General features: G+C 35.0%; 1 protein-coding gene across 1 annotated transcript in view; it reads right to left on the bottom strand.

The window, feature by feature from the left end:
- The window catches only part of LOC129247119 (unextended protein), a 42,306-nt gene extending 25,556 nt beyond the window's left edge, over positions 1-16,750 (bottom strand). Inside the window, exon 1 of the mRNA XM_054886058.1 lies at positions 16,164-16,750. Within this exon, the coding sequence (XP_054742033.1) occupies positions 16,164-16,642 (479 nt within the window). The 5' untranslated portion in view covers positions 16,643-16,750. The remainder of the gene's footprint in view (positions 1-16,163) is intronic.
- Positions 16,751-19,431: the final 2,681 nt, after the last annotated feature.

Raw genomic sequence — 19,431 nt, 5'->3', positions numbered from 1 at the left:
TAAATATGTATAAATAAAAAAGAAACTTCATTACTAAATAAAATAAAACAAACAAATGAGATTAAAACCATGACTAAAGAGGCCAAGTCTGCTTACTCAAAGAAAAAGATACACTTTTACAAATAAGAAGTTGCTGCGGAAAGCGTTGTTGGAACTACCTAAAAATGTTCGCATTGACGTGATTTGTTTTGTGAATATATTCCAATGTTCAGTAAAGGCGTTTTCGCAAACATCGAACTTGGGAGGAGTATGCAAAATGTGAAATTTTTCGGAATAGGAGCAGCTACTATTTCATGCGAAACGGTTTTTATACCTTGAAACATCAAGAAACACACACCTGTTTACAGTTTTTATCGACACTTATGGTACCTATCGTCGCTTCCTGTTCACGATGCACAAAATTATTTTTCCGCCTTTACTCAAACTCAGGTCCTAACTAATATACTGACATACTTAACGGACTTTTCTGGCTGTTAGTATTAGTAGTTTATCTCGTAACTTGCAAAATTAATGTAGGTATATTGATAAGAACTACATTTTTCTATGCAGAAATAATTGTTTTTTCGTTCGCGGTCTTTTCGGAGCACATGCGTTATGTTTTACGCTTACAAAAACTTTGTTTTTTTCTTACTTTTAGTGACGTAAAAACATATTCAAAATGATTGACATTCTTGATTATTATCAAGTCACAATTAATAAGATTTGCACTTCATAATAAGTTATCGTTACGGCCATTCTAATTTCTACAAACACTAGTATATACAAGGTGGCGCAAAATTAATCACCCTACCGGAAGATTTATAATTTTTGCAAATGGTGTCATAGTCAATCATATTTGATATTTGCGAGCTAGACAACTAGAGTATGTACAAACAGGTCAAAATAAATATTTCCATTACCCAAAATAACTTTTTTTCTTAAATTTCTAACAAAGTCATTCGAAAATACAATTGGATTATTAATTTTGCGCCACCTTGTACTTATATGCATACATATGTATGTATAACTATGTATGCACACTTAACTGCTTATGTATTATACATATTGCGTGCACGCAACATGATTCTTCTTCAATTACTCTAAAACTATTTATTATTCATTCAAATTGGAGACCTATTTCTATTAAGAAAAGAACTTCTCTAATAAATCTGTAATCTAGGCAATATACGCAAACCTATGACCAAAGCAATTGAGTTAACAACCTAAAAGTGTAAAATTTGAAAGCCAAACAATCAAAATTGATTATCAGTGACAATTGATTTTGTTCAATTTGAGAAGCACCAAATAGGATTGAAGAGGGGGAGAATGCACATACATAGGTACATAAGTAGCATACAGTAGTGACCAGAAAAATAGCTCCAAAATGCCAGATGATCCCTACGTAACATAAATATGAAATTAATAAATGTAATAAAGGGTGATAGCGATGATAGTTCTTCTAATTTCTATGCTTCAGCAGCTGTCAAAATATTCAGCAAAGTTTGACATTCCACCATGCACCGGTTTACGCTTGCCGAACGTGAGGGAAATTATTAAAATTCCAGCTCAGTGCGCAAATATGTAAATATGATGCAAAATCATCTTCTCGAACGAGGCCCAATTTTGCTTAGCAAGAAAAATTGTCATCATAATTAAGAACTTAGAGTCTAGAATCTACAAAAGGTCTCCACAAATCACGGTTTCTTGCTACATCTTTTTTAGTTCATTGAAGGATTTGCAGTTCTCCTTATTAATACATTTTCTGCAAGCCCATTTAGACCCCCCGTATTTCTAGCGCTTTGTGGGTTCCACTGCAAACCTGAATGAGCTATTTCGTTCGGATTTTTTCGAAGCTTGTATCCAATCCATTTACCTTTTTTTTCTGCAAATAATTTTCTTTTTAATTAGTTTTTGTTTGGTTAATTGCCACAAACGTTGGTTAAAAATGGTTGATAGCCAACAAATGCCGCTAATAAAGGGTGTTTTTTTAGAGGTTAGGTTTTCAAGTTGGCACTACTTTTTTCGTAGATGGTCTTTTTGACAGCTGTCACTCGATTTATGCTCAGTTTGGTTTGCCATTTCATAATGAATAGACTTACACCTGAACAACGTTTGCAAATCGTGCAAATTTATTACGAAAATAATGGTTCGGTTCGCGTGACGCATCGAAGAAAATTTTGTTCAGCGATGAAGCTCACTTTTGGTTGAATGGGTATGTCAATAAGCAAAATTGTCGCATTTGGAGTGAACATAATCCACAAGCCATTGCTGAGACGCCGTTACATCCTCAAAAAGTCACTGTTTGGTGTGCTCTATGGGCAGAGGTAATCATTGGTCCATATTTCTTTAAAAATGAAGCCGGCCAAAATGTTACAGTCAATGGAGAGCGCTATAGAGCCATGATTAATGACTTTTTCGTGCCTAAATTGGACGATGTTGATGTGGACGACCTTTGGTTCCAACAAGACGGCGCTACATGCCATACAGCCAACGCAACAATCGATTTATTGAAGGAAACTTTTGGTGAGCGCATTATCTCGCGCCGTGGACCTGTGGCGTGGCCTCCAAGATCTTGCGATATAACACCGCTGGACTATTTTTTGTGGGGCTATGTGAAGTCGCTTGTCTACGCAGATAAGCCCGAGACGATTGACGTCTTGGAAGAGAATATTCGGCGCGTTATTGCTGACATACGGCCCCAATTGCTGCAAAAAGTGTTCGAAAATTGGGCCTCTCGGCTGGAATTTATTCGAGCCAGCCGCGGCGGCCACTTGCCCGAAATCATTTTTAAAACATAATGGCAAACCCTTATCTTTATAATAAAGCTAAATTCTTGGTCATAACATTAAATTATATACGTTTTATTTCATCTGTAAAACCTAACCTCTAAAAAAAACACCCTTTACGACGCAAACATCTATTTATTGTACAAATAACTAGGGGATGAGGCCCATTATGATACTCAAAAAGCCTCTCTGTGTCAACACCTTCCCGCAGTGAGCCCTGCTACAACAAAGTTGAGGCTCTGATGCCCGGGTGTATAGCGGGATTCAAACCGACATCTGCTATATGAAGGAAATAGCAGTAGCTCTTTCGGAAACTTGGCAAGTTTGGAAGCCATCTCTCATCAAAGTGTAAAAATAGAATAGCACTGAAATGAGGAACAGAGTTTGTATAAAAGTTGTCTCTTGTATACAAAAGGAGTATGTATCGATGCTCCACGCCGAAGTATTTATATTGTGGATAATAGGTGAAGATGCAGGTCAGCCCTCACCACATGACAAACCCATTCAAGGATGATAAATTACCGGGTTTGCTATTTAGCTATGGTGAAAAAGAATATTGTGAAGGAAACTTTGGCTGCCACGTCACTTGGGGATTCGGCAAACGAATTCAGCACGATCATTTCACATGTATTTACAAACTTGCCCAAATAGTCCTTGTTCAGATAACAACGAAGTGTCATTGGTTGATTTTTTCGTATATCACCAACGCAATCTCAGTTAGTTTTTTTTTGTAAGCACACTTCAAGTGACATCAGCCCATCAGCGGATTATGTCAAAAAAGCTCAGAGGTGAATAACGGTCTGTTAAAGAACTCACTTTTAAAATCTTTTCACTATGAAGCACATTGGAATAGAGTTTCAAATATGGCGGAATACTTTTTGTGTGTCTGTTTGCAGAGTGGTTAAGATGTGATGAGAGACGAAAGTCTGAGCTCTCAAACAGTCTACTCGGATTTATACGTATTGCGAGAGTAATTAAAGTTTTTCTTTTAAAGTGAGAGAGATTGAGACATTCAGATTGAGCACCCGACGGTAATATACCAAAATTAACTAGTTCTTTACTAGTTCAGAGATAATCCAATTTACTACATGGTACATATGCATACGTATGTGGCGCAATAATCGGTAAAGACAAATTAAAATGTGGTGACAACAAATTAGGCGAGTTTTCGGCACCGTAAACATCCCAATGATGTCACATAGATGTACGAATAGGTAGCCGAACGATACTATAAGGTTTCAGTTGAAAATTAGCGCAGCGTGAGACTGGCGGCGGCAATGACCAGTTATAAGTATGTATGTATAAGTAAAGATGTATACTATCAATGCGCAAAATATGGCCTTATCAAAAAAAGAAAGCTTTATTTTTAAATTTACACATATATACATACGTACCGTATATTGCATATGTGTTCGTTTAAGCAAATAGGGCTTACGCTTAAACACAATATATATGTATGTACGCATATTTCTCATTGTACCATATCTGCAGTCTTTTGAGTTTAAAAATTTTGAGTACCGCAAATGTGTGTGTATGTATATCACACTTATCGCCAAAATGATAAAAAGAAGACAATCGGGAAAGTCGACAAACAAAACTCTTTAAATTTGTATAAATGTTTAAAAATGTATAAATGAATCTACCGATTTTGATTTTTCTACCTGCAATGCACCAGGATTTATCGACCAGGTTTTAATACAAAAATAGTGAAATTCTTCGTCATAAAATTTTTATTTTAAACATTAATTCTTAATAAAAAACTAAATGAACATAACTATGCAAGATCACTGAAATGAACTCCGAATGCAACACCGGCTTAAGTCAGGTGGGGTTTTTTTTCAAAAGTACGCTAGGCTTATTTGTTGATCGTATATGTATATATGTATGCACTTTTGTGTCAGAATGTTATCGGTAAGATAAGTAATCTTTAAATTTTTATTTACTTAAACAGTTGACAGAGTATGTGCATGAATGAACCAATATCTCAGGGCCACTTAAAATTTATTAAAACAGAATTTATGAAATTGATATTATAAAGTCGGAATTGCAATACATATAAGAACACGTATTCAATAATAATCCACATTATTAATAAATATACCAATACTCCACTTGAAATGTTTACATATGTACATACTCGTGAGTATTTGTTTTTACAGTCGATTTTTTTTAGATCGAAAAACTGTGTCATTACATTACAAGAGATATGAATGCATAAAGGGGTGGTCAACATAATAAGAGCACAACATAATGCAAAATGTTGACGATTTATTTTTTTCTTTAATTTTTTTACAAAACAAGACCTTTAAAAAATTCAAAAAATTTTCAGGAAAGTCTCAAATATTTTTAACTAGAGATTTAAGAAAATTTTAGGGTGGTGAAATTTTGTTGCTCATTCAATTTTGATAGGATATTTGTGCAAAAGTAGCAAAAAATTCGCGTTGATTTTTTATTCCTTTTTTTTGCTGATGATGTTACACATTTCTGTCTTATAAAAAAATGTCGAGCAATCCTTATATTGGCATATAATTTAATTTTTTTCAATTTTGTACAAAGTTTGAAACTAAATAGTTTTTTTTTGTGTAGTATGAACTCTTTTTTTATAAAAAAATAAAAACTAATAATATATAAATAATCAAAATCTTTCAATATTTCGCGCCGCCACTGTATATCACTACTGCTTAAACAATTAAGTCACTTTCGTAATATCTTAATATTCCTCTATGCGTGTAAAAGGATGCTTGGAGCAACCTTCTGTATATCCCCCTCTCTGAAGCATTGGTGCTACATAGCAGTGGTGAGAGCAATACTACTCTATGGTACTTTGGTGTGTGGTGGACCGTGACTAGAAAATCTTCATACATTGCGCCTATGGCAAAGATTTATCGACTAGCTACTTTATGCATTATGGGAGCGCTAAGAATGAATCCAACGAAGGCCCTCGAATACACACTTGACTTACCACCGATAGATGTTTTGAAAGAAACCCTTGCAGCGAAATATGCAGGAAGACTAAAAGCCCTAAACGAACTCTCATACAGGACCTATGGGCATAGCTTAATTAACCGGAACAATATGGACTATATGGATCTGGTTTTTAAAGGGGAAAACAGGTTCAAGTTTACTATCGAAAAAGATTGATGATCGCGTAAGAGCTTTAGCGCAAAGGCAATGCACATAACTTTTATACGGACGGTTCTACTATCCAGAGTTAGACCTATTCCTACCTACTGGGACCAACTCCAAAGTTAACTTTTACATAGATAGTCGTTTAGTATAACGTCCAAGATCGTTGTTCAGAGCAGGGAGGCAGTAGAATGGTTGGCAGCGAATTGCAAGCTTTAAAGCATACAAATAATTCAAGGCAATAAAATATGAACTTTTTTTAAACCACAAATTAAGAGAGCCTTTCCCTATTGGGTGAAAGATCCAAAACGCAAAATTCAATACAATGTCGGCACTGAGAAAGCAATACGAGTATAAAGCAGATTCTGACACTGATTCATCGCCAAAGTGAATATTATAAAATTATCATTGTTACAAAGATAATTCACGACGAAAGTTCAAAAACAATCACAATAATATTTTATTTTTTATATTACTAAAAAGGTTTTGTATACATAAATATTGCCCGTGGGTCAAAAAGTTGAATGTGTGTTTACGTTAAAAGCGTCAAACTTAAGTGACAGATGTCAGATTTGACGTTACAAGACTTTCACTAACTCAAAATATGTGCAATAAAAACTCTTCGTACCTCGTTTGTTCACATAGTATTAGAACAGTTAACTCCTCACTTAAATAGCATGCAGTAAAAAAAGCCACTCACAAGTCAATTTGAGTAATGTTTAAACTTATTCACAAATTCTTTAATTTTTCCTTAGCATGATTCATTCATTGTGGTTGGTGGAGTCAACCCTTTCTTTGAGGCGCATAAGCAATGGTGATGCAAATAAGTTGTTTATTAAACTGGCCACAGTGAATACAGTGTGTCAATATCCATATTTGGCCATTCGTAACGAATGACCCAAGGCGACTTCAGTCAAGGTGTTATTACTGGAGTAGCCGACCTGTTTCTTTTCTTGAAATTTGGTATTTTGAACGTCATAGTGACCTACTTCTTTATTGTTGCACTGTTTCTTTGTTTACATTCTGATTTTTACATTCAAAATATCTAATTGCAAATACGAAATTCATGTAAATGTTATTGTTGCTCTAGTGCTACCTTCTTGTATAAATTCGCCTTGAAATGACCTGAAATTTTCGATAAAGCCGTCAGAAAATTGTGTCAAACTATTCCAACACATACATGCTTTTTTGCCACGGCGTCATTGTCAATTTAACAATACGCAACACTTTATTTTTACTAGTTTGTTTAATTTAAAAGTCACAATATTGCCAACTATTCACTGAATATTTACAACTTCCCTTCCTTTTGTTTGCTCATTTGCAGTGCTAACGTTATCCAGCTGTCAAAATCCAGAAAAACAAAACAGCGTTTCTCGGAAGCCTCCACCGTCTGTTGTATTCTGTACACCGTGTCATGAAGCTATCTAGCAATTAAGAAAAAAATTCATTCACGTAAAAGCACCCTTTATTTTATATATGTGAAGATGTAGACTTTATGCCGGCAAAGTTTTTGCGCCTGCTAACTCTCATCAAATATTATATTTCTTATTTATTATTATAATTCGTTTGCTTACTCGTACTTATCAAAAAAAAAAGAGCTCAAAGCAAAATAATGGTGGAATGAATGCAAATAGAAATCACAGAGATAGAGAGAAAATTTAGTTTTCGCAGTACTCTTTTGTACACTCTTTAGATTGGTGCATGTTCTTTTGTTTACTTTCCTTGAAGGAGAATCTATTGTATATACGAATGTGTGCAAATTCGACGGAGATTCAGAGTAATAGACGAAATACACCAACTTGGCATAATTTGTTATTTTTTGACTCTCATATACATACTTATGTATGTGTATGTAGTTTATGAGAAATTAAAAATGTTAAGTAAAAATGCATATCGCAGCAAGCCTGTCAACACCGGATATGACATCACACATAATTACATACATAAATATGTATGTATGCATATATTCGTTTGTTTGAAATTTAACTTTGATGCCAGCTTTGCAAAATGTAAATATTGTTTTGTTATAATTTATCTTCTCAAAACAGTCGCGTTTAATGTATACAGAGAACAGATACATCTATATGCATACGTTTGTATGTATTGAGTACATATTTACGTTTTGATAATCATTTATTTTGACCTCCTTCATTCTAAATGATACTCAATGGTGAGAAATGAATTTTACGTCTATGTGCACAATCACTGCCCCTGTGATCAAATTGAGGTCTTATTATGTCTTCCATGGCATAGACAAACAAGTAAAGAATTTAATATCTAATTTAAAATACATACATATACATACTTTGGGCTATACTGTATATCTTTCACTCTCACTTCAATCACCCTGTTTGCATACCAAATTTATTTGAACTTTTCATTCCTCGGCTATCATCCAGAACTGACTGTCTGTCGAAAAGTCAAATGCCGGTCAGTTAAATGAGAATAATAATATAAAACATACCCTCTTATTTTATATTCCTAAATAAAGAAATGTCTATGCTTGGGCGGGCTGTATGTACATATACCCGGCGCGTGAGGATCATATTTGGATCAAACTAAGCAAAGCGCAAGTATTCTTAAAATTTATTTGAAACTCTGGAAAATAATAGTCCTATATGAGCCACTTTGAAGTCCAGAAAGATTTTGAAATTTTTTTTTAAATAGTGCTAACTATACCTTGCTGCAAATCAAGGCAGTGTTTTTTTCAAAATTGAATAGCCGCAAAAACATCAGACGGATTTTAGCACTAGACCAACAACAACTTTATGTACATTGGAATGTCACCACAAAAGAAAATATAAAAGAAAAGGACGCACCGCTAAAAGCATGCGAAGATAGTGCGAATATAGGGGCTTTTCGATTTTTCATTTTGTGCGGACATCCGAAAGTACACGGTGAGGGGAAAAAACAAATCAGCTGGTCTACTGCTATCATCTTTAATAGATTCGCCTTGGATTTAATATTTAGTCGATTTGGTACGTTTTTTACATTTTAATGTACGTATTATTACTCCTTAAAATTTCACCTCACATAAAAAAATGGATATTAATAGTGCAAAAAAAAATTTCAAAAATTAACACGATTTTATTATGCCAAAACTGAATGGACTTTGAAACTGCTTGTCCAAAAATTTTATAAAGATTCTGATTAAAAAGTTAAGCATTTTGACAGCAATTTTTTGAAATTTATTAAACTTTTGAGAATTTTGTAAAAAGTTTGGAAGTTTGATTTTAAAGTTTTTGTTATACAATTAACTATTATTTTATAAAAAATTAAAGAAAAACATTCAGCTTGAAAAATATATATTACGAACATTGTAAAATTCAACCACTTAATTATGTGAGCAGTTGGTGAGCAAGGGTGAGTTAGGTGGGCAAAACATCTATAATCAAAATTTGATTATTAATCTTTATTAATAAGTAAAATCAAATTAAAAAAATAGTTTTTTTACAAGAAAAAAATTAAAAATCTATCTTTACACTGTGCTCGGATCTTCAACTTTTTTTCAACTTTTAAAGGTTGATCTGACAATACAGAGGACGCCATTAATTTTAGAAGGCCTCAATTAATATCTAAGAATAACTATCAAAGCATATGCCCAAGCTTTGAACTTGCAGAGTGTTTGTGATCAATCTTAAACAAGAAATAAAATTCAATCGAAAAATATTTTTTTACAAAAATTAAGTAATCAAAAATCTATCATATTGACTAAAAAATGTACTACTTCGGCGTCAATACATAGGAGCGAGTATACATATTAGTTTTGACTAAAAGAATAATTAAACCAAAAAGTAATCAATATTGTTAAGCAAAAAACTTCTTTGTTTTATCATAAGTCTATAATTTTTGACACTACATTTTAACTTATAATGCCTGCATTTCTGTATTGTACTTATTTTCAACACTTTAAACGTTTTTATTTGTTGTTTTACTCAATGCCGTTTTGCAAATTTACACTGGCAGATGCACACATATGTATATGTAAATATGTATGTGCATATGTACATGTGCTAATATTGTCTGAACCTACAAATATTTATACAAGTCTGTACATATGAAAGAGAGCCTGAAGTTGCACAGACGAAATCTCCTACGAAAGCTTATGTTCATTGTACACATTTTGCAATGCGTATGATATGTATGTGCATAAAGAGAGTACGGAATTTCAGAAGCCGGAGAGCTCCGTCAACGCTTTGAAAGCGATAAGACAACTCGGCGAAGAAAGAGCGACAACTTAAATTCCTGAATTTGCAAATGAAGTATGAAACAAAAGCAAAATGAGTCACAATAAGAGATTTGCGATTCTTCTATTGGTATTTTCATTTTTGTTTGTTGTTTTGATTTAGGGTACAATGAAGCCAAAGTCGGCGGCGTTGGTTGTATTGACGTTGAATGCCGGCTCAAACCAGTTTAAGCTTTCTGAAATATGGGCGCACAATTGACAGAAGAGTACATGGGTTAAAAATATAATTGGATTACTATTTTAAAAATCACGTATGTAGCATGAACACAATACAGTTAAATAATTTAATTGTTTTATAAAATTTTGGGATTGACTTAGCGAGCAAATAATTAATTGCCAGTTTGATATATTTTGATTTTTTTTATACAAATGCATACATACATACTAAAAGTAAAAAATCTATTTTGTCACGACACCGAAAGCTCTGCAGCGATTTCGATAGAATTATAAATGGATGGCGAAAGCAAACGAAATTAGCTAAATGAAGTGTGTTCGAAGTTTAACACCACAGCAGAAATGTTATGCAATCATTTCATTATTTCAGTGCTTAATTTACTTCGATATTTTAAGTAAAAAAATATCAAAAAGATAATTGGCATGCCCTGAGTTTTATTTTAAGCACTAAAAATAGGTTTAGATTAACGGACTGCAGGGCATATTTAAGTATGAATATTGAGGGGTGTCTCATAAATAGTTGGCAAAGGAAGACCTAATAAAAGCCAAAAATGGCTTAATAGCATTAGTATAGTTGATATTTTTCAACATAAACACATTTTTAATTTAATAAATCCACAAGGCACAGGTTGAAAGCAACATACAAGTGGGGATTCCTCCTTCGGGGTCAAATAGATAGATTTCTTTGAGGTTTGCACTTCGATCTCATTGTCTTTTGTGCCCTCTGCTCAGCACCGTACCTCATCCAGACCCAGTTCCCTTATTAAACTTAGGATAGAGCTGCGTTGTATTGAGCGTATGTACTTTTCTTCTGATTGCAGTTGGCCGGGATGTCTCAACCTTCTCCGCATTGTAGCGCTACATTCAAGGAAAGGTGCATTGGAATCTCCTGGGATTGGTCGCAGAAACGACAAGAATCAATGGACCACATCTCGATCATGTGCAGATGACGACGCAGTCTGCAGTGGCCTGTGAGAATGCCCGCGAGCATTCTCAATTTATCTTTGGGAAGGATTATGACCGTCCTACAGCCCCCTGTCGTGATATGGCCACAGTTACTCCTCAATACAGTCCGGTGTTAAGGTAGCGCCGAAATAATTCAGCCGAATTAACCTCCTGGCTACAAATCGTCCAATGGGCACGGTGATGCGTAAATCCCTGGATTAGGAGGTGGCAGCTCTTGGTCATCGTTCTCAAGCAGTACCAGACATCGGATGAGTTATCGTCTAAACGACAATTCCTCCCGTGTCTGGATCCGGTTTGAGATTCGATTAGGCCCCTGCACCGCGTCAAGTTGCCTGTCCTTCGAAGTCAACAAGTGGCCTTGCGGGCATTAACGTCTCACGTAATTACAACGAAAAAAGCCCCCAATACATGTACATACATTTTGACTTTACTTAAAAAGTATCAGCACTCGTATATTGTTATACCAGGGTTAAGCATAGTTCAGTAAAAAATGAATCCAATAAACGTGATAGTTAAAACACTGAAAAACTGAAGATAACGTGATAACGAAACCCTTATTTTAACTACCACTAAAAAATTAGTGGTAATTCCTTTTTTTGGTGATTATCCGAGCTCCGCGTACCGTCTTGATGTTGTTCCGCAAATGGAAGGGCCTACATTTTTAAGCCGACTCCGACCGACAAATATTTTTTTTATGAGGAGCTTTTTCATAGCAGAAATACACTCGGAGGATATCTATTGCCTGCCGAGGGGCGACCGCTATTAGAAAAAACTTTTTCTTTATTTTTGGTGTTTCACGGTCACTCGAACCTAAGTTCTCCGAACTCCGAATGGTAGTTACGCACCAACTCATTCGGCTACGGCGGCTGCCTGTGTTATACAATCTTGAAATTATATGGTTCACATATTTTGATGCTGCCTACTAGTTTTGGTTTTGTCGTTTCCACGATAGTCGATTTCAAAACGAACCAGATATATATTCGGGGAGATTTACAGAGAATATTCTCGCTGTAAAATTTTGCTGTTGTGTCCTTTGCATGGGTTTCAATTCGTGGAATCCGTACACGGTATAAGGATTTTACATTCCCATGGCAGCTGGTTCTCGTTACCCGGAGTGACTCTGGTTTTTCTCAACCAAGGGCTGCCGCCTCAGCGATCTAGCCCTGTCTAGTGAACCGTACCTCATGAAGAGAAACACACTACTATGTTTCGTCCTTATTCAAAGCACAATATCCTTACAGGCACTTGAAAAATATCAAAAAAAAGACAAGCTACACAATTGATCCTCCGAACAAACAGACATCGAACGGATTCTTGAATTTCTGCGAAATCCAATTTAAGGAGCATATTAGAAGACGCTGCAATCAGCCTTAAAAGGCATTCCACCAGATTCTCTTACCACCTTTTTAAACTACCGCCCTCCGATTGCCATGAACGGTGTCCCACCAGCTGCCTCGTGAGACCCACGTCATCTTGACACATTTGCCTTCAGGATGTTGTAGTAGATTAAACTTCTACTTACATGTCCGTCATACGAAGGTACCCCACATGACGCTAACCACATTCACGTGGCCCCTCATACTCACTCACCTAGCAACCTGAGACTTAAATTCTTATAAAAAAAATTGTATTATAACACTCTTGCAGCAAACGAACGATTCATATGTGCATATGTAAACCATTGACCAACCTCAAGTGGACTGAGCTCATTAAATAAAAATTAATTTCAACAAAACGTATATGTGAGTAAAGAAAAATGGAAATATATGTACCCAGTGTGTGTTTTAGTTAAATGCAATTCAATAATTTTACCAAAATTTGTGAAATCACAAAATATTGTTTGCATGCATTACGAAATGTTTGAGATATAACCGCTTGTTAAAAGTTGGAGGCGCCAAAAGTTGTTTTAACCCTCCGTAATATGGGAAGTTGTTGCGATTGCAATTGTTGTAAAACATTCCCACACATTTTCGGGGAATGCTGCTAAGTGAAAGCCCTTAGCGGATACAAATTCGGGTTGCTTTAATTTATCCCAGTATGCTAGGTGTGCTGGGATTGAAAACAAAAGCACCATCATTTCCCATATGTTTGATCATACAAACAATTATTTATAAGTATGAATATGTATATGTGCGTATATATACATATATACACCCGTTAACATATTCATAAAGCCTATTACATACGTATATTTAAGTTTAGTCCTAAAATAACGCCGAGCCAAAGTAAACAATTGCGAAATACGATAAAGTGTAAAAACAACAAAAACTGTTAGTCATAGCAAATGAACGCTTTTTCATTAAAAGTGCGATACATAAGTTAAGCATAGCATATTCTATTCACAAAATAACCTTAGAATAGGTATCGATCAAGTTTCTTTGTATGTAGTATCTTAATAACTGTTTTACAAAATGGAATGTACAACAACTAAAATTTAACCGTGGTGATGCTTATTGCACATTTTTTGCTAACTTTCGAAATTTCTGAAATACCGTTACCGCTTATGAGAAGTCGATCTAATGTATTTCTATATTTTTTTAAAGAAAATAAAGTTCCCTAAACAACTAAAATTAAAAATATCAATTTGGGTGCAGGGAGTCATACCTTGTCACACGGCCCAACAAATAAGTACGTTAATCGTGTGTGACACCCAACAAGCAATTTCTGGAATAGTGTCATAAACTCTCAACAAGTTCTTGGAAAATTGAAAATGCAGTCGAGGCAGACATGAATTTTTTTTCTTCTTAAATAATGTAGTATTTGATATTTCTAAAAGGCGTATAACTTTGAACGATAGTATTAATATCTATTGTGAATGAAAAATAATAAAATAGTGAAACATAATAAAGAGAAGAGCAAGAAAGACTGGATGAAATGTTAGTAGCTGTTGAATAATTCGCGTAACAACCGTCTGTCTCACTACAATTTTAATCAGGATTAACTATGCCGGTAAAACCGATTAACGCCGCCGTCTGTCTAAGCTATAAGAAGAAAAACTACAGAGCCCGGCACTCGCAGTGTAACCAACTTTAGACTGCTCGCGCTAATGACAGTCCAGAGTATTGTTTACAAGCCCGCGGAAGCATTTTGTCGAGAATGTAAACGCGAAAAAGAAAATCATTATATTTGGCTGGAAAATCACAACCATAGATTGTTCGTGAGCTCGAGCACCCTAAAGTAAATAAAGCTTTGTTTATTGCACCATTACTCGTTACAATGATACTGGTAGCATCGCGAAACGTCATGGAGGTGGTCATCAAAGGACTGCAACGTCACGTTAAATGGTTCAAAAAGTGAAGAAGCGCCTTAGCGAAATCCAAAGTGCCAATCAAATGGCGAAACAACTGATAATATCTGTCCGTAGCATCAGCGTTAAATTTTTTAACATTGTGTTTTCTGACGAGAGAATTTTTCAAATTTAACATACGAGTCATCGATTAGCCACCAGGAGGCAGCACCCGCCACAGGTAATGGTTTGGGCCGCTGTAACCGCAGATGGCCACTCTCCAATCGTTTTCATCGAGCCTGGCGTCAAGGTGAATGCGAAATATTGTCGGGAAAGTATTCTGGAGGTTGCTATGAAGTCGTGGGCAGACAAACATTTCGGTGACAGACCATGGACGTTTCAACAGGACCGGCACCGTCTCACAAAACTCGAGTGAACCAAGAATGGCTAAAAACAATGTTCCGAACTTCATAATGTCCACACAATGGCTCTCAAATTTACCAGACGCGAAACCCATGGATTTTTCTCTTTGTGTAAAGTGTAAATTTCACGATTTTTTATTCTAAATTTTCACCATACATTAAAATATTATAGATTTAAAAGAAACCCTCATATTTATATGTATGTGCAAAACATTGCAAATCAAAATACAGGCATTACAAAAAACAGCGCATCATAAAATTATATTTTATATTTATTATAAATTTTTTATTTAATTAAAACAATATTTTAATATATAGTAAAAACTTCTGCGCTCTTAAATTCTATGAACTTAATACAATGAACACTTAATAAATATACTAACGAAAAGTGCCGTAAGTGGCAATACCAGACATTATTTGTCAAAGCTTAATTTCGACGCTAATTTTATGTTTACAATTTAGTTTTTAAAATATTGAAATAATTCACATTTATCACACTATTTTGCTGAAAATATCCAGAATTCAGTCTAATCTGTGTAATACGGTAATTTGGTACATTATTGAAAGGATAATTAGTAATATAAAATATCACTTTAACGGAATTGCTTTTTGTTAGTAACTTTTGAACGGTTTAAGGAATTATGCTCCGTTTTTGGAATATAAATCTTGGAATTAAAACGAGTCGATTATTTTAACAAAATTTTGAATTAGAAATTACCTTAATTCTTAATGATAATTTATAAAAAAAAAATACTCTAAATCGAAAGGCTTAAATATTGACTTTGTGTAATGTATTGACATTTTAAATTAGATCCACATTATAAGCAGAACTTTATTGGCCATAAAGGAAAGCCAACCCAAATAAAAAAATCTGCCATCACAAGTCGTTGAATGGAAGTAAAGTTTTAAAACGTTCAACACATGCTTTAATGTGCGTAAACTAGTATATTAATGAATTTTTCTGGACCTACAATATGAATTGTAATTTAAAACATGTGGAAAATGAGCTATGTGCCTCTCTATAACCCTCAGAACAATTTTATTTTGTTGCTGGCAATTTGCCCACTGACATGCGCGGTAATAAATCTCATCTTTATACTTCATACCCGATAGAAATGCAATTTACAACATAAAATTACTCACGAAACAACAAAAATTTGGATTTCACTAACTCTTTAAGCATGCTTTACTGTCTTGCTTACAATATAAATAATAAAACTATACAAGCCTGAACTTACTTCAAATTGTCAGAGTCGGAGAATTGCGCCAATGCTGCATTATTCTGTTTTTCAATAATTCTTGGTAGAACATCGTCTCCTGACGTTTTCAATGTCCCACTTAATAAAGCACTTTTACTTTCGATTTCTGCACAGATTCCAACACAAAAGCATTCAAAAATAACAATTAGAGACAACACGAGTATAGGAAGGCTTTGAACTTTTCGGTAGAAGCGGGGTGAATTTGGTGCACTATAATTGTTACGGCGAGGTTGGAGTCCAGTTGGACAACATAAAAAATGATGAAGCATTGATTTTCCACTTTTTTCAAGCGGCAATATGGATGGCAACAAAAGCCTTGGAGCTAGTGGAGCGGCTAAAGAAGATAAACAACGTGACGACGGTTGTGTATCTATGTCACTGGAAACGTTTTTTCGCAAACAATGTTTATTTCTAGTCCGTATCTGGTTTTTGTATGACTGTTTCCCTTGTATTTGCATTTTATTTTATTTTTTTTTTTATAAATAACTTTTTAAAATTTACTACACCACTTTACAAACAATCAAAAACTAAAGAAATACGAGCTAATGCACAACACTTAACGAACAATTTCTAACTGTCAGATTCCATAGCTTTCCACTGCTTTTCTTGCTATTTATCTCTATGCTCACACAATAATTTGCATTCAGTGCTGCCAGAAGAGAGAACTTCCAACGACCGTTGAGGCTTTTGTGATAACTAGAGCTGCCGAACTACTACAGTAAACCTTAGGGCTATTCACCTTCTTGTAAAAAGTGTAGATATAACTAATTTTTCAGTTCAAGTAGAAAAAATAAACGTGCAATGTATGTACAATGTACGAATGCAAAATGATGTTGCAAATCTGAATGTGCTACTTCACTGAAAAAATCATTGTTATAATTTCTTGTAAAACATTTATGATGAAAAGAATTTAAATTGATGGATAACGGTATGCCCAAAATACACGAAGCAATAATTAAAGGTGATGTAAGATATCTAATTTTCACAGTGTGTCAGCCAAAATTACTGCTTATTTTAAAGCAAATTCTAAAGGAAAAGGACTCAAAAGCATAGAAATGGAAACTTTTCCTAAACAAGTTGTCAGGCAGTAGGTTTGCCCATTCTACTTTGTTTTGACTTTCGTATCTTTCATTACTGAGAAAATTATGATTGTTCATGTCCCAAAAGACGAAATGAAAAAAAGGCAAAATCTTGCGGCTCTTCATTGAAACCAGGCAAAAAAGTTGCGTACGTCACTTTTCGGCAACGGCTTTTGAGATCGGGCCTCATGGGATGGGAGCGAAGTTGTCTAGTAATGCTCTTCCAATACCAATCGAAATTTTTTATAGCTAGAATGAGCCCGAGGCGGCGCATCCATGGTTAACCCTTTTTTATTTAGTAGTTTTATTTAAACTAATTTTTATATAGATCTTATTCTGGTTGACGATAAAACACGAACTTAAGGACTAAATTCAATGTTGCGTTTTCAAGGAAGCATTACTTATATCGTTATGTACAGGAGAAGGACTCTTTTCAGAACATTCTACTGGAGCGATTTTGCGGGGCGATGGCTGTATGACAATCCTAGCACTATAGAATTCAAATATAGAGTACGAAGATATTTATTAGGTGATTGAATGCACTTATTACTTATTTTTTAAACCGTTAAGGTTTCTAATAACAGCACAAAACACTTTAATCATAATTGATCGTGGCAATGTTGAGACCGACGAAAGTGATATTTGATACGAAAGTGACAATGATATTTTTTTAGAAACTATAAAGTATCCTAAAATAAGAGGTAGTTTCCGACAACTCTCTGTTCGCCAAAGATGCATTAAGAGTTTCCACTATTTACTAATTAGCCACTATTTGCTTATTTTCTTAATAAGCCATTGAATTTTGCAAAACTACTGGTAATACCGAGCGATTGACACAGTAAAATATGAAGCAAAAATGCAATCATATGGGCTAATATGGTAGCAGACTGGGGCACGGGAAATGTGGACGTTTCCACGGCAGTCGGTTCTATGTTACCGTAACGACCCGGATTTATATCCGGCCAAGGACTATCACTCCAGCAGCATTCCCCGTATGTAAGTATGGGGAATGTTTATGCTGCTACAACAAAAACAACGGGAAATGTGGATAATAAAAGCTGCTGAAGAGACAGCAAATATAAGCGTGGGAAGAACATTAGTAAAGACGAGAAAATACCCAAGGGTTCCAGTAAGGATGCTAAATGATTTCAAGTCACCAGTTATTCTAGAGCTTCGATTGGAAAATGCTAGGCTGTAGAAGTCATAGTAAACTGCGAAATACTCAACAGGAAAGGGAAGAATTCAAGGAAGCAAGGAGAAAAAACCCCCGACTTTAGAAGGACTTGGTTGCTTGAAGTGAAAGGCTAGAGATAAAGGAAGCTAAGAAATTGTTAGAGAAATTCGGCTACATGTTAGTCGGTGATTGTGGAAAATTTTATAGAACTGCCATCGCGTCACATCGATTAGGAGATGCAAAGTCAATTCGTGAAGCTCCACACCGAACCCCATTAGCAAAGCGGGAGGAAGAAAATCAGATAATTTAAGATATGCAGCAAAGTGGAGAAATTGAATTTGAGCCACCAATAAGCCAGTGCTGTAGTGCAATTCACTAAAACATTTTGACGATATTCACGTTAGCATCAATCCTTAACTACAAGTTTCAAGGTTTTGCTTTTTATTTTTGCAAAAAAATGACAAAAATTTTATTGCTGTTAAATTAAACGACAAAACAAGAATTAGTGGTTTGTATTAAATCTTTGAAAATACCTTAACAAAAACTTATTAAAAAAGTCGAATATGTCCTTTGAGAATTTGGCATATGACTTTTCGCGTGGAACTAACAATGGATCGAGGGTTGCTCGTGCATTTGAACAATCGTTTCCAATTGGCTGCAGGGCAGCTTCAAAAACTATTCCGGGTAACTCCAGCCTTGATTAAGGACCTAATTTCTCAGCTTGACAATCATCGTAGACGTTCCAGAATAACAACGATTTCGACTGAAAACAGGAAAATCTTGCAACCTTCAAGCTAATTCAATTCTCAGTTCTGCCTTTATATTACTGGGTTCTAGATGCACCGAATTGTCCTTCGGCTACGCGACCATGAATAATGATAACGCGGCTAAAGAACAGCGATGCCGCGGGATCTGATGGACTGCCGACTGAGCTATTCGAACATGACGGTGAGGAGCTGGTAAGGTGCATGCATCAGTTTCTATGCAAAATATG

This window comes from Anastrepha obliqua, chromosome 5 (assembly GCF_027943255.1).
Source record: "Anastrepha obliqua isolate idAnaObli1 chromosome 5, idAnaObli1_1.0, whole genome shotgun sequence".
Taxonomy (NCBI): domain Eukaryota; kingdom Metazoa; phylum Arthropoda; class Insecta; order Diptera; family Tephritidae; genus Anastrepha; species Anastrepha obliqua.
The sequence above is the reverse complement of the archived record's forward strand: the minus strand, read 5'-3'. Positions and strand labels throughout refer to the sequence as shown.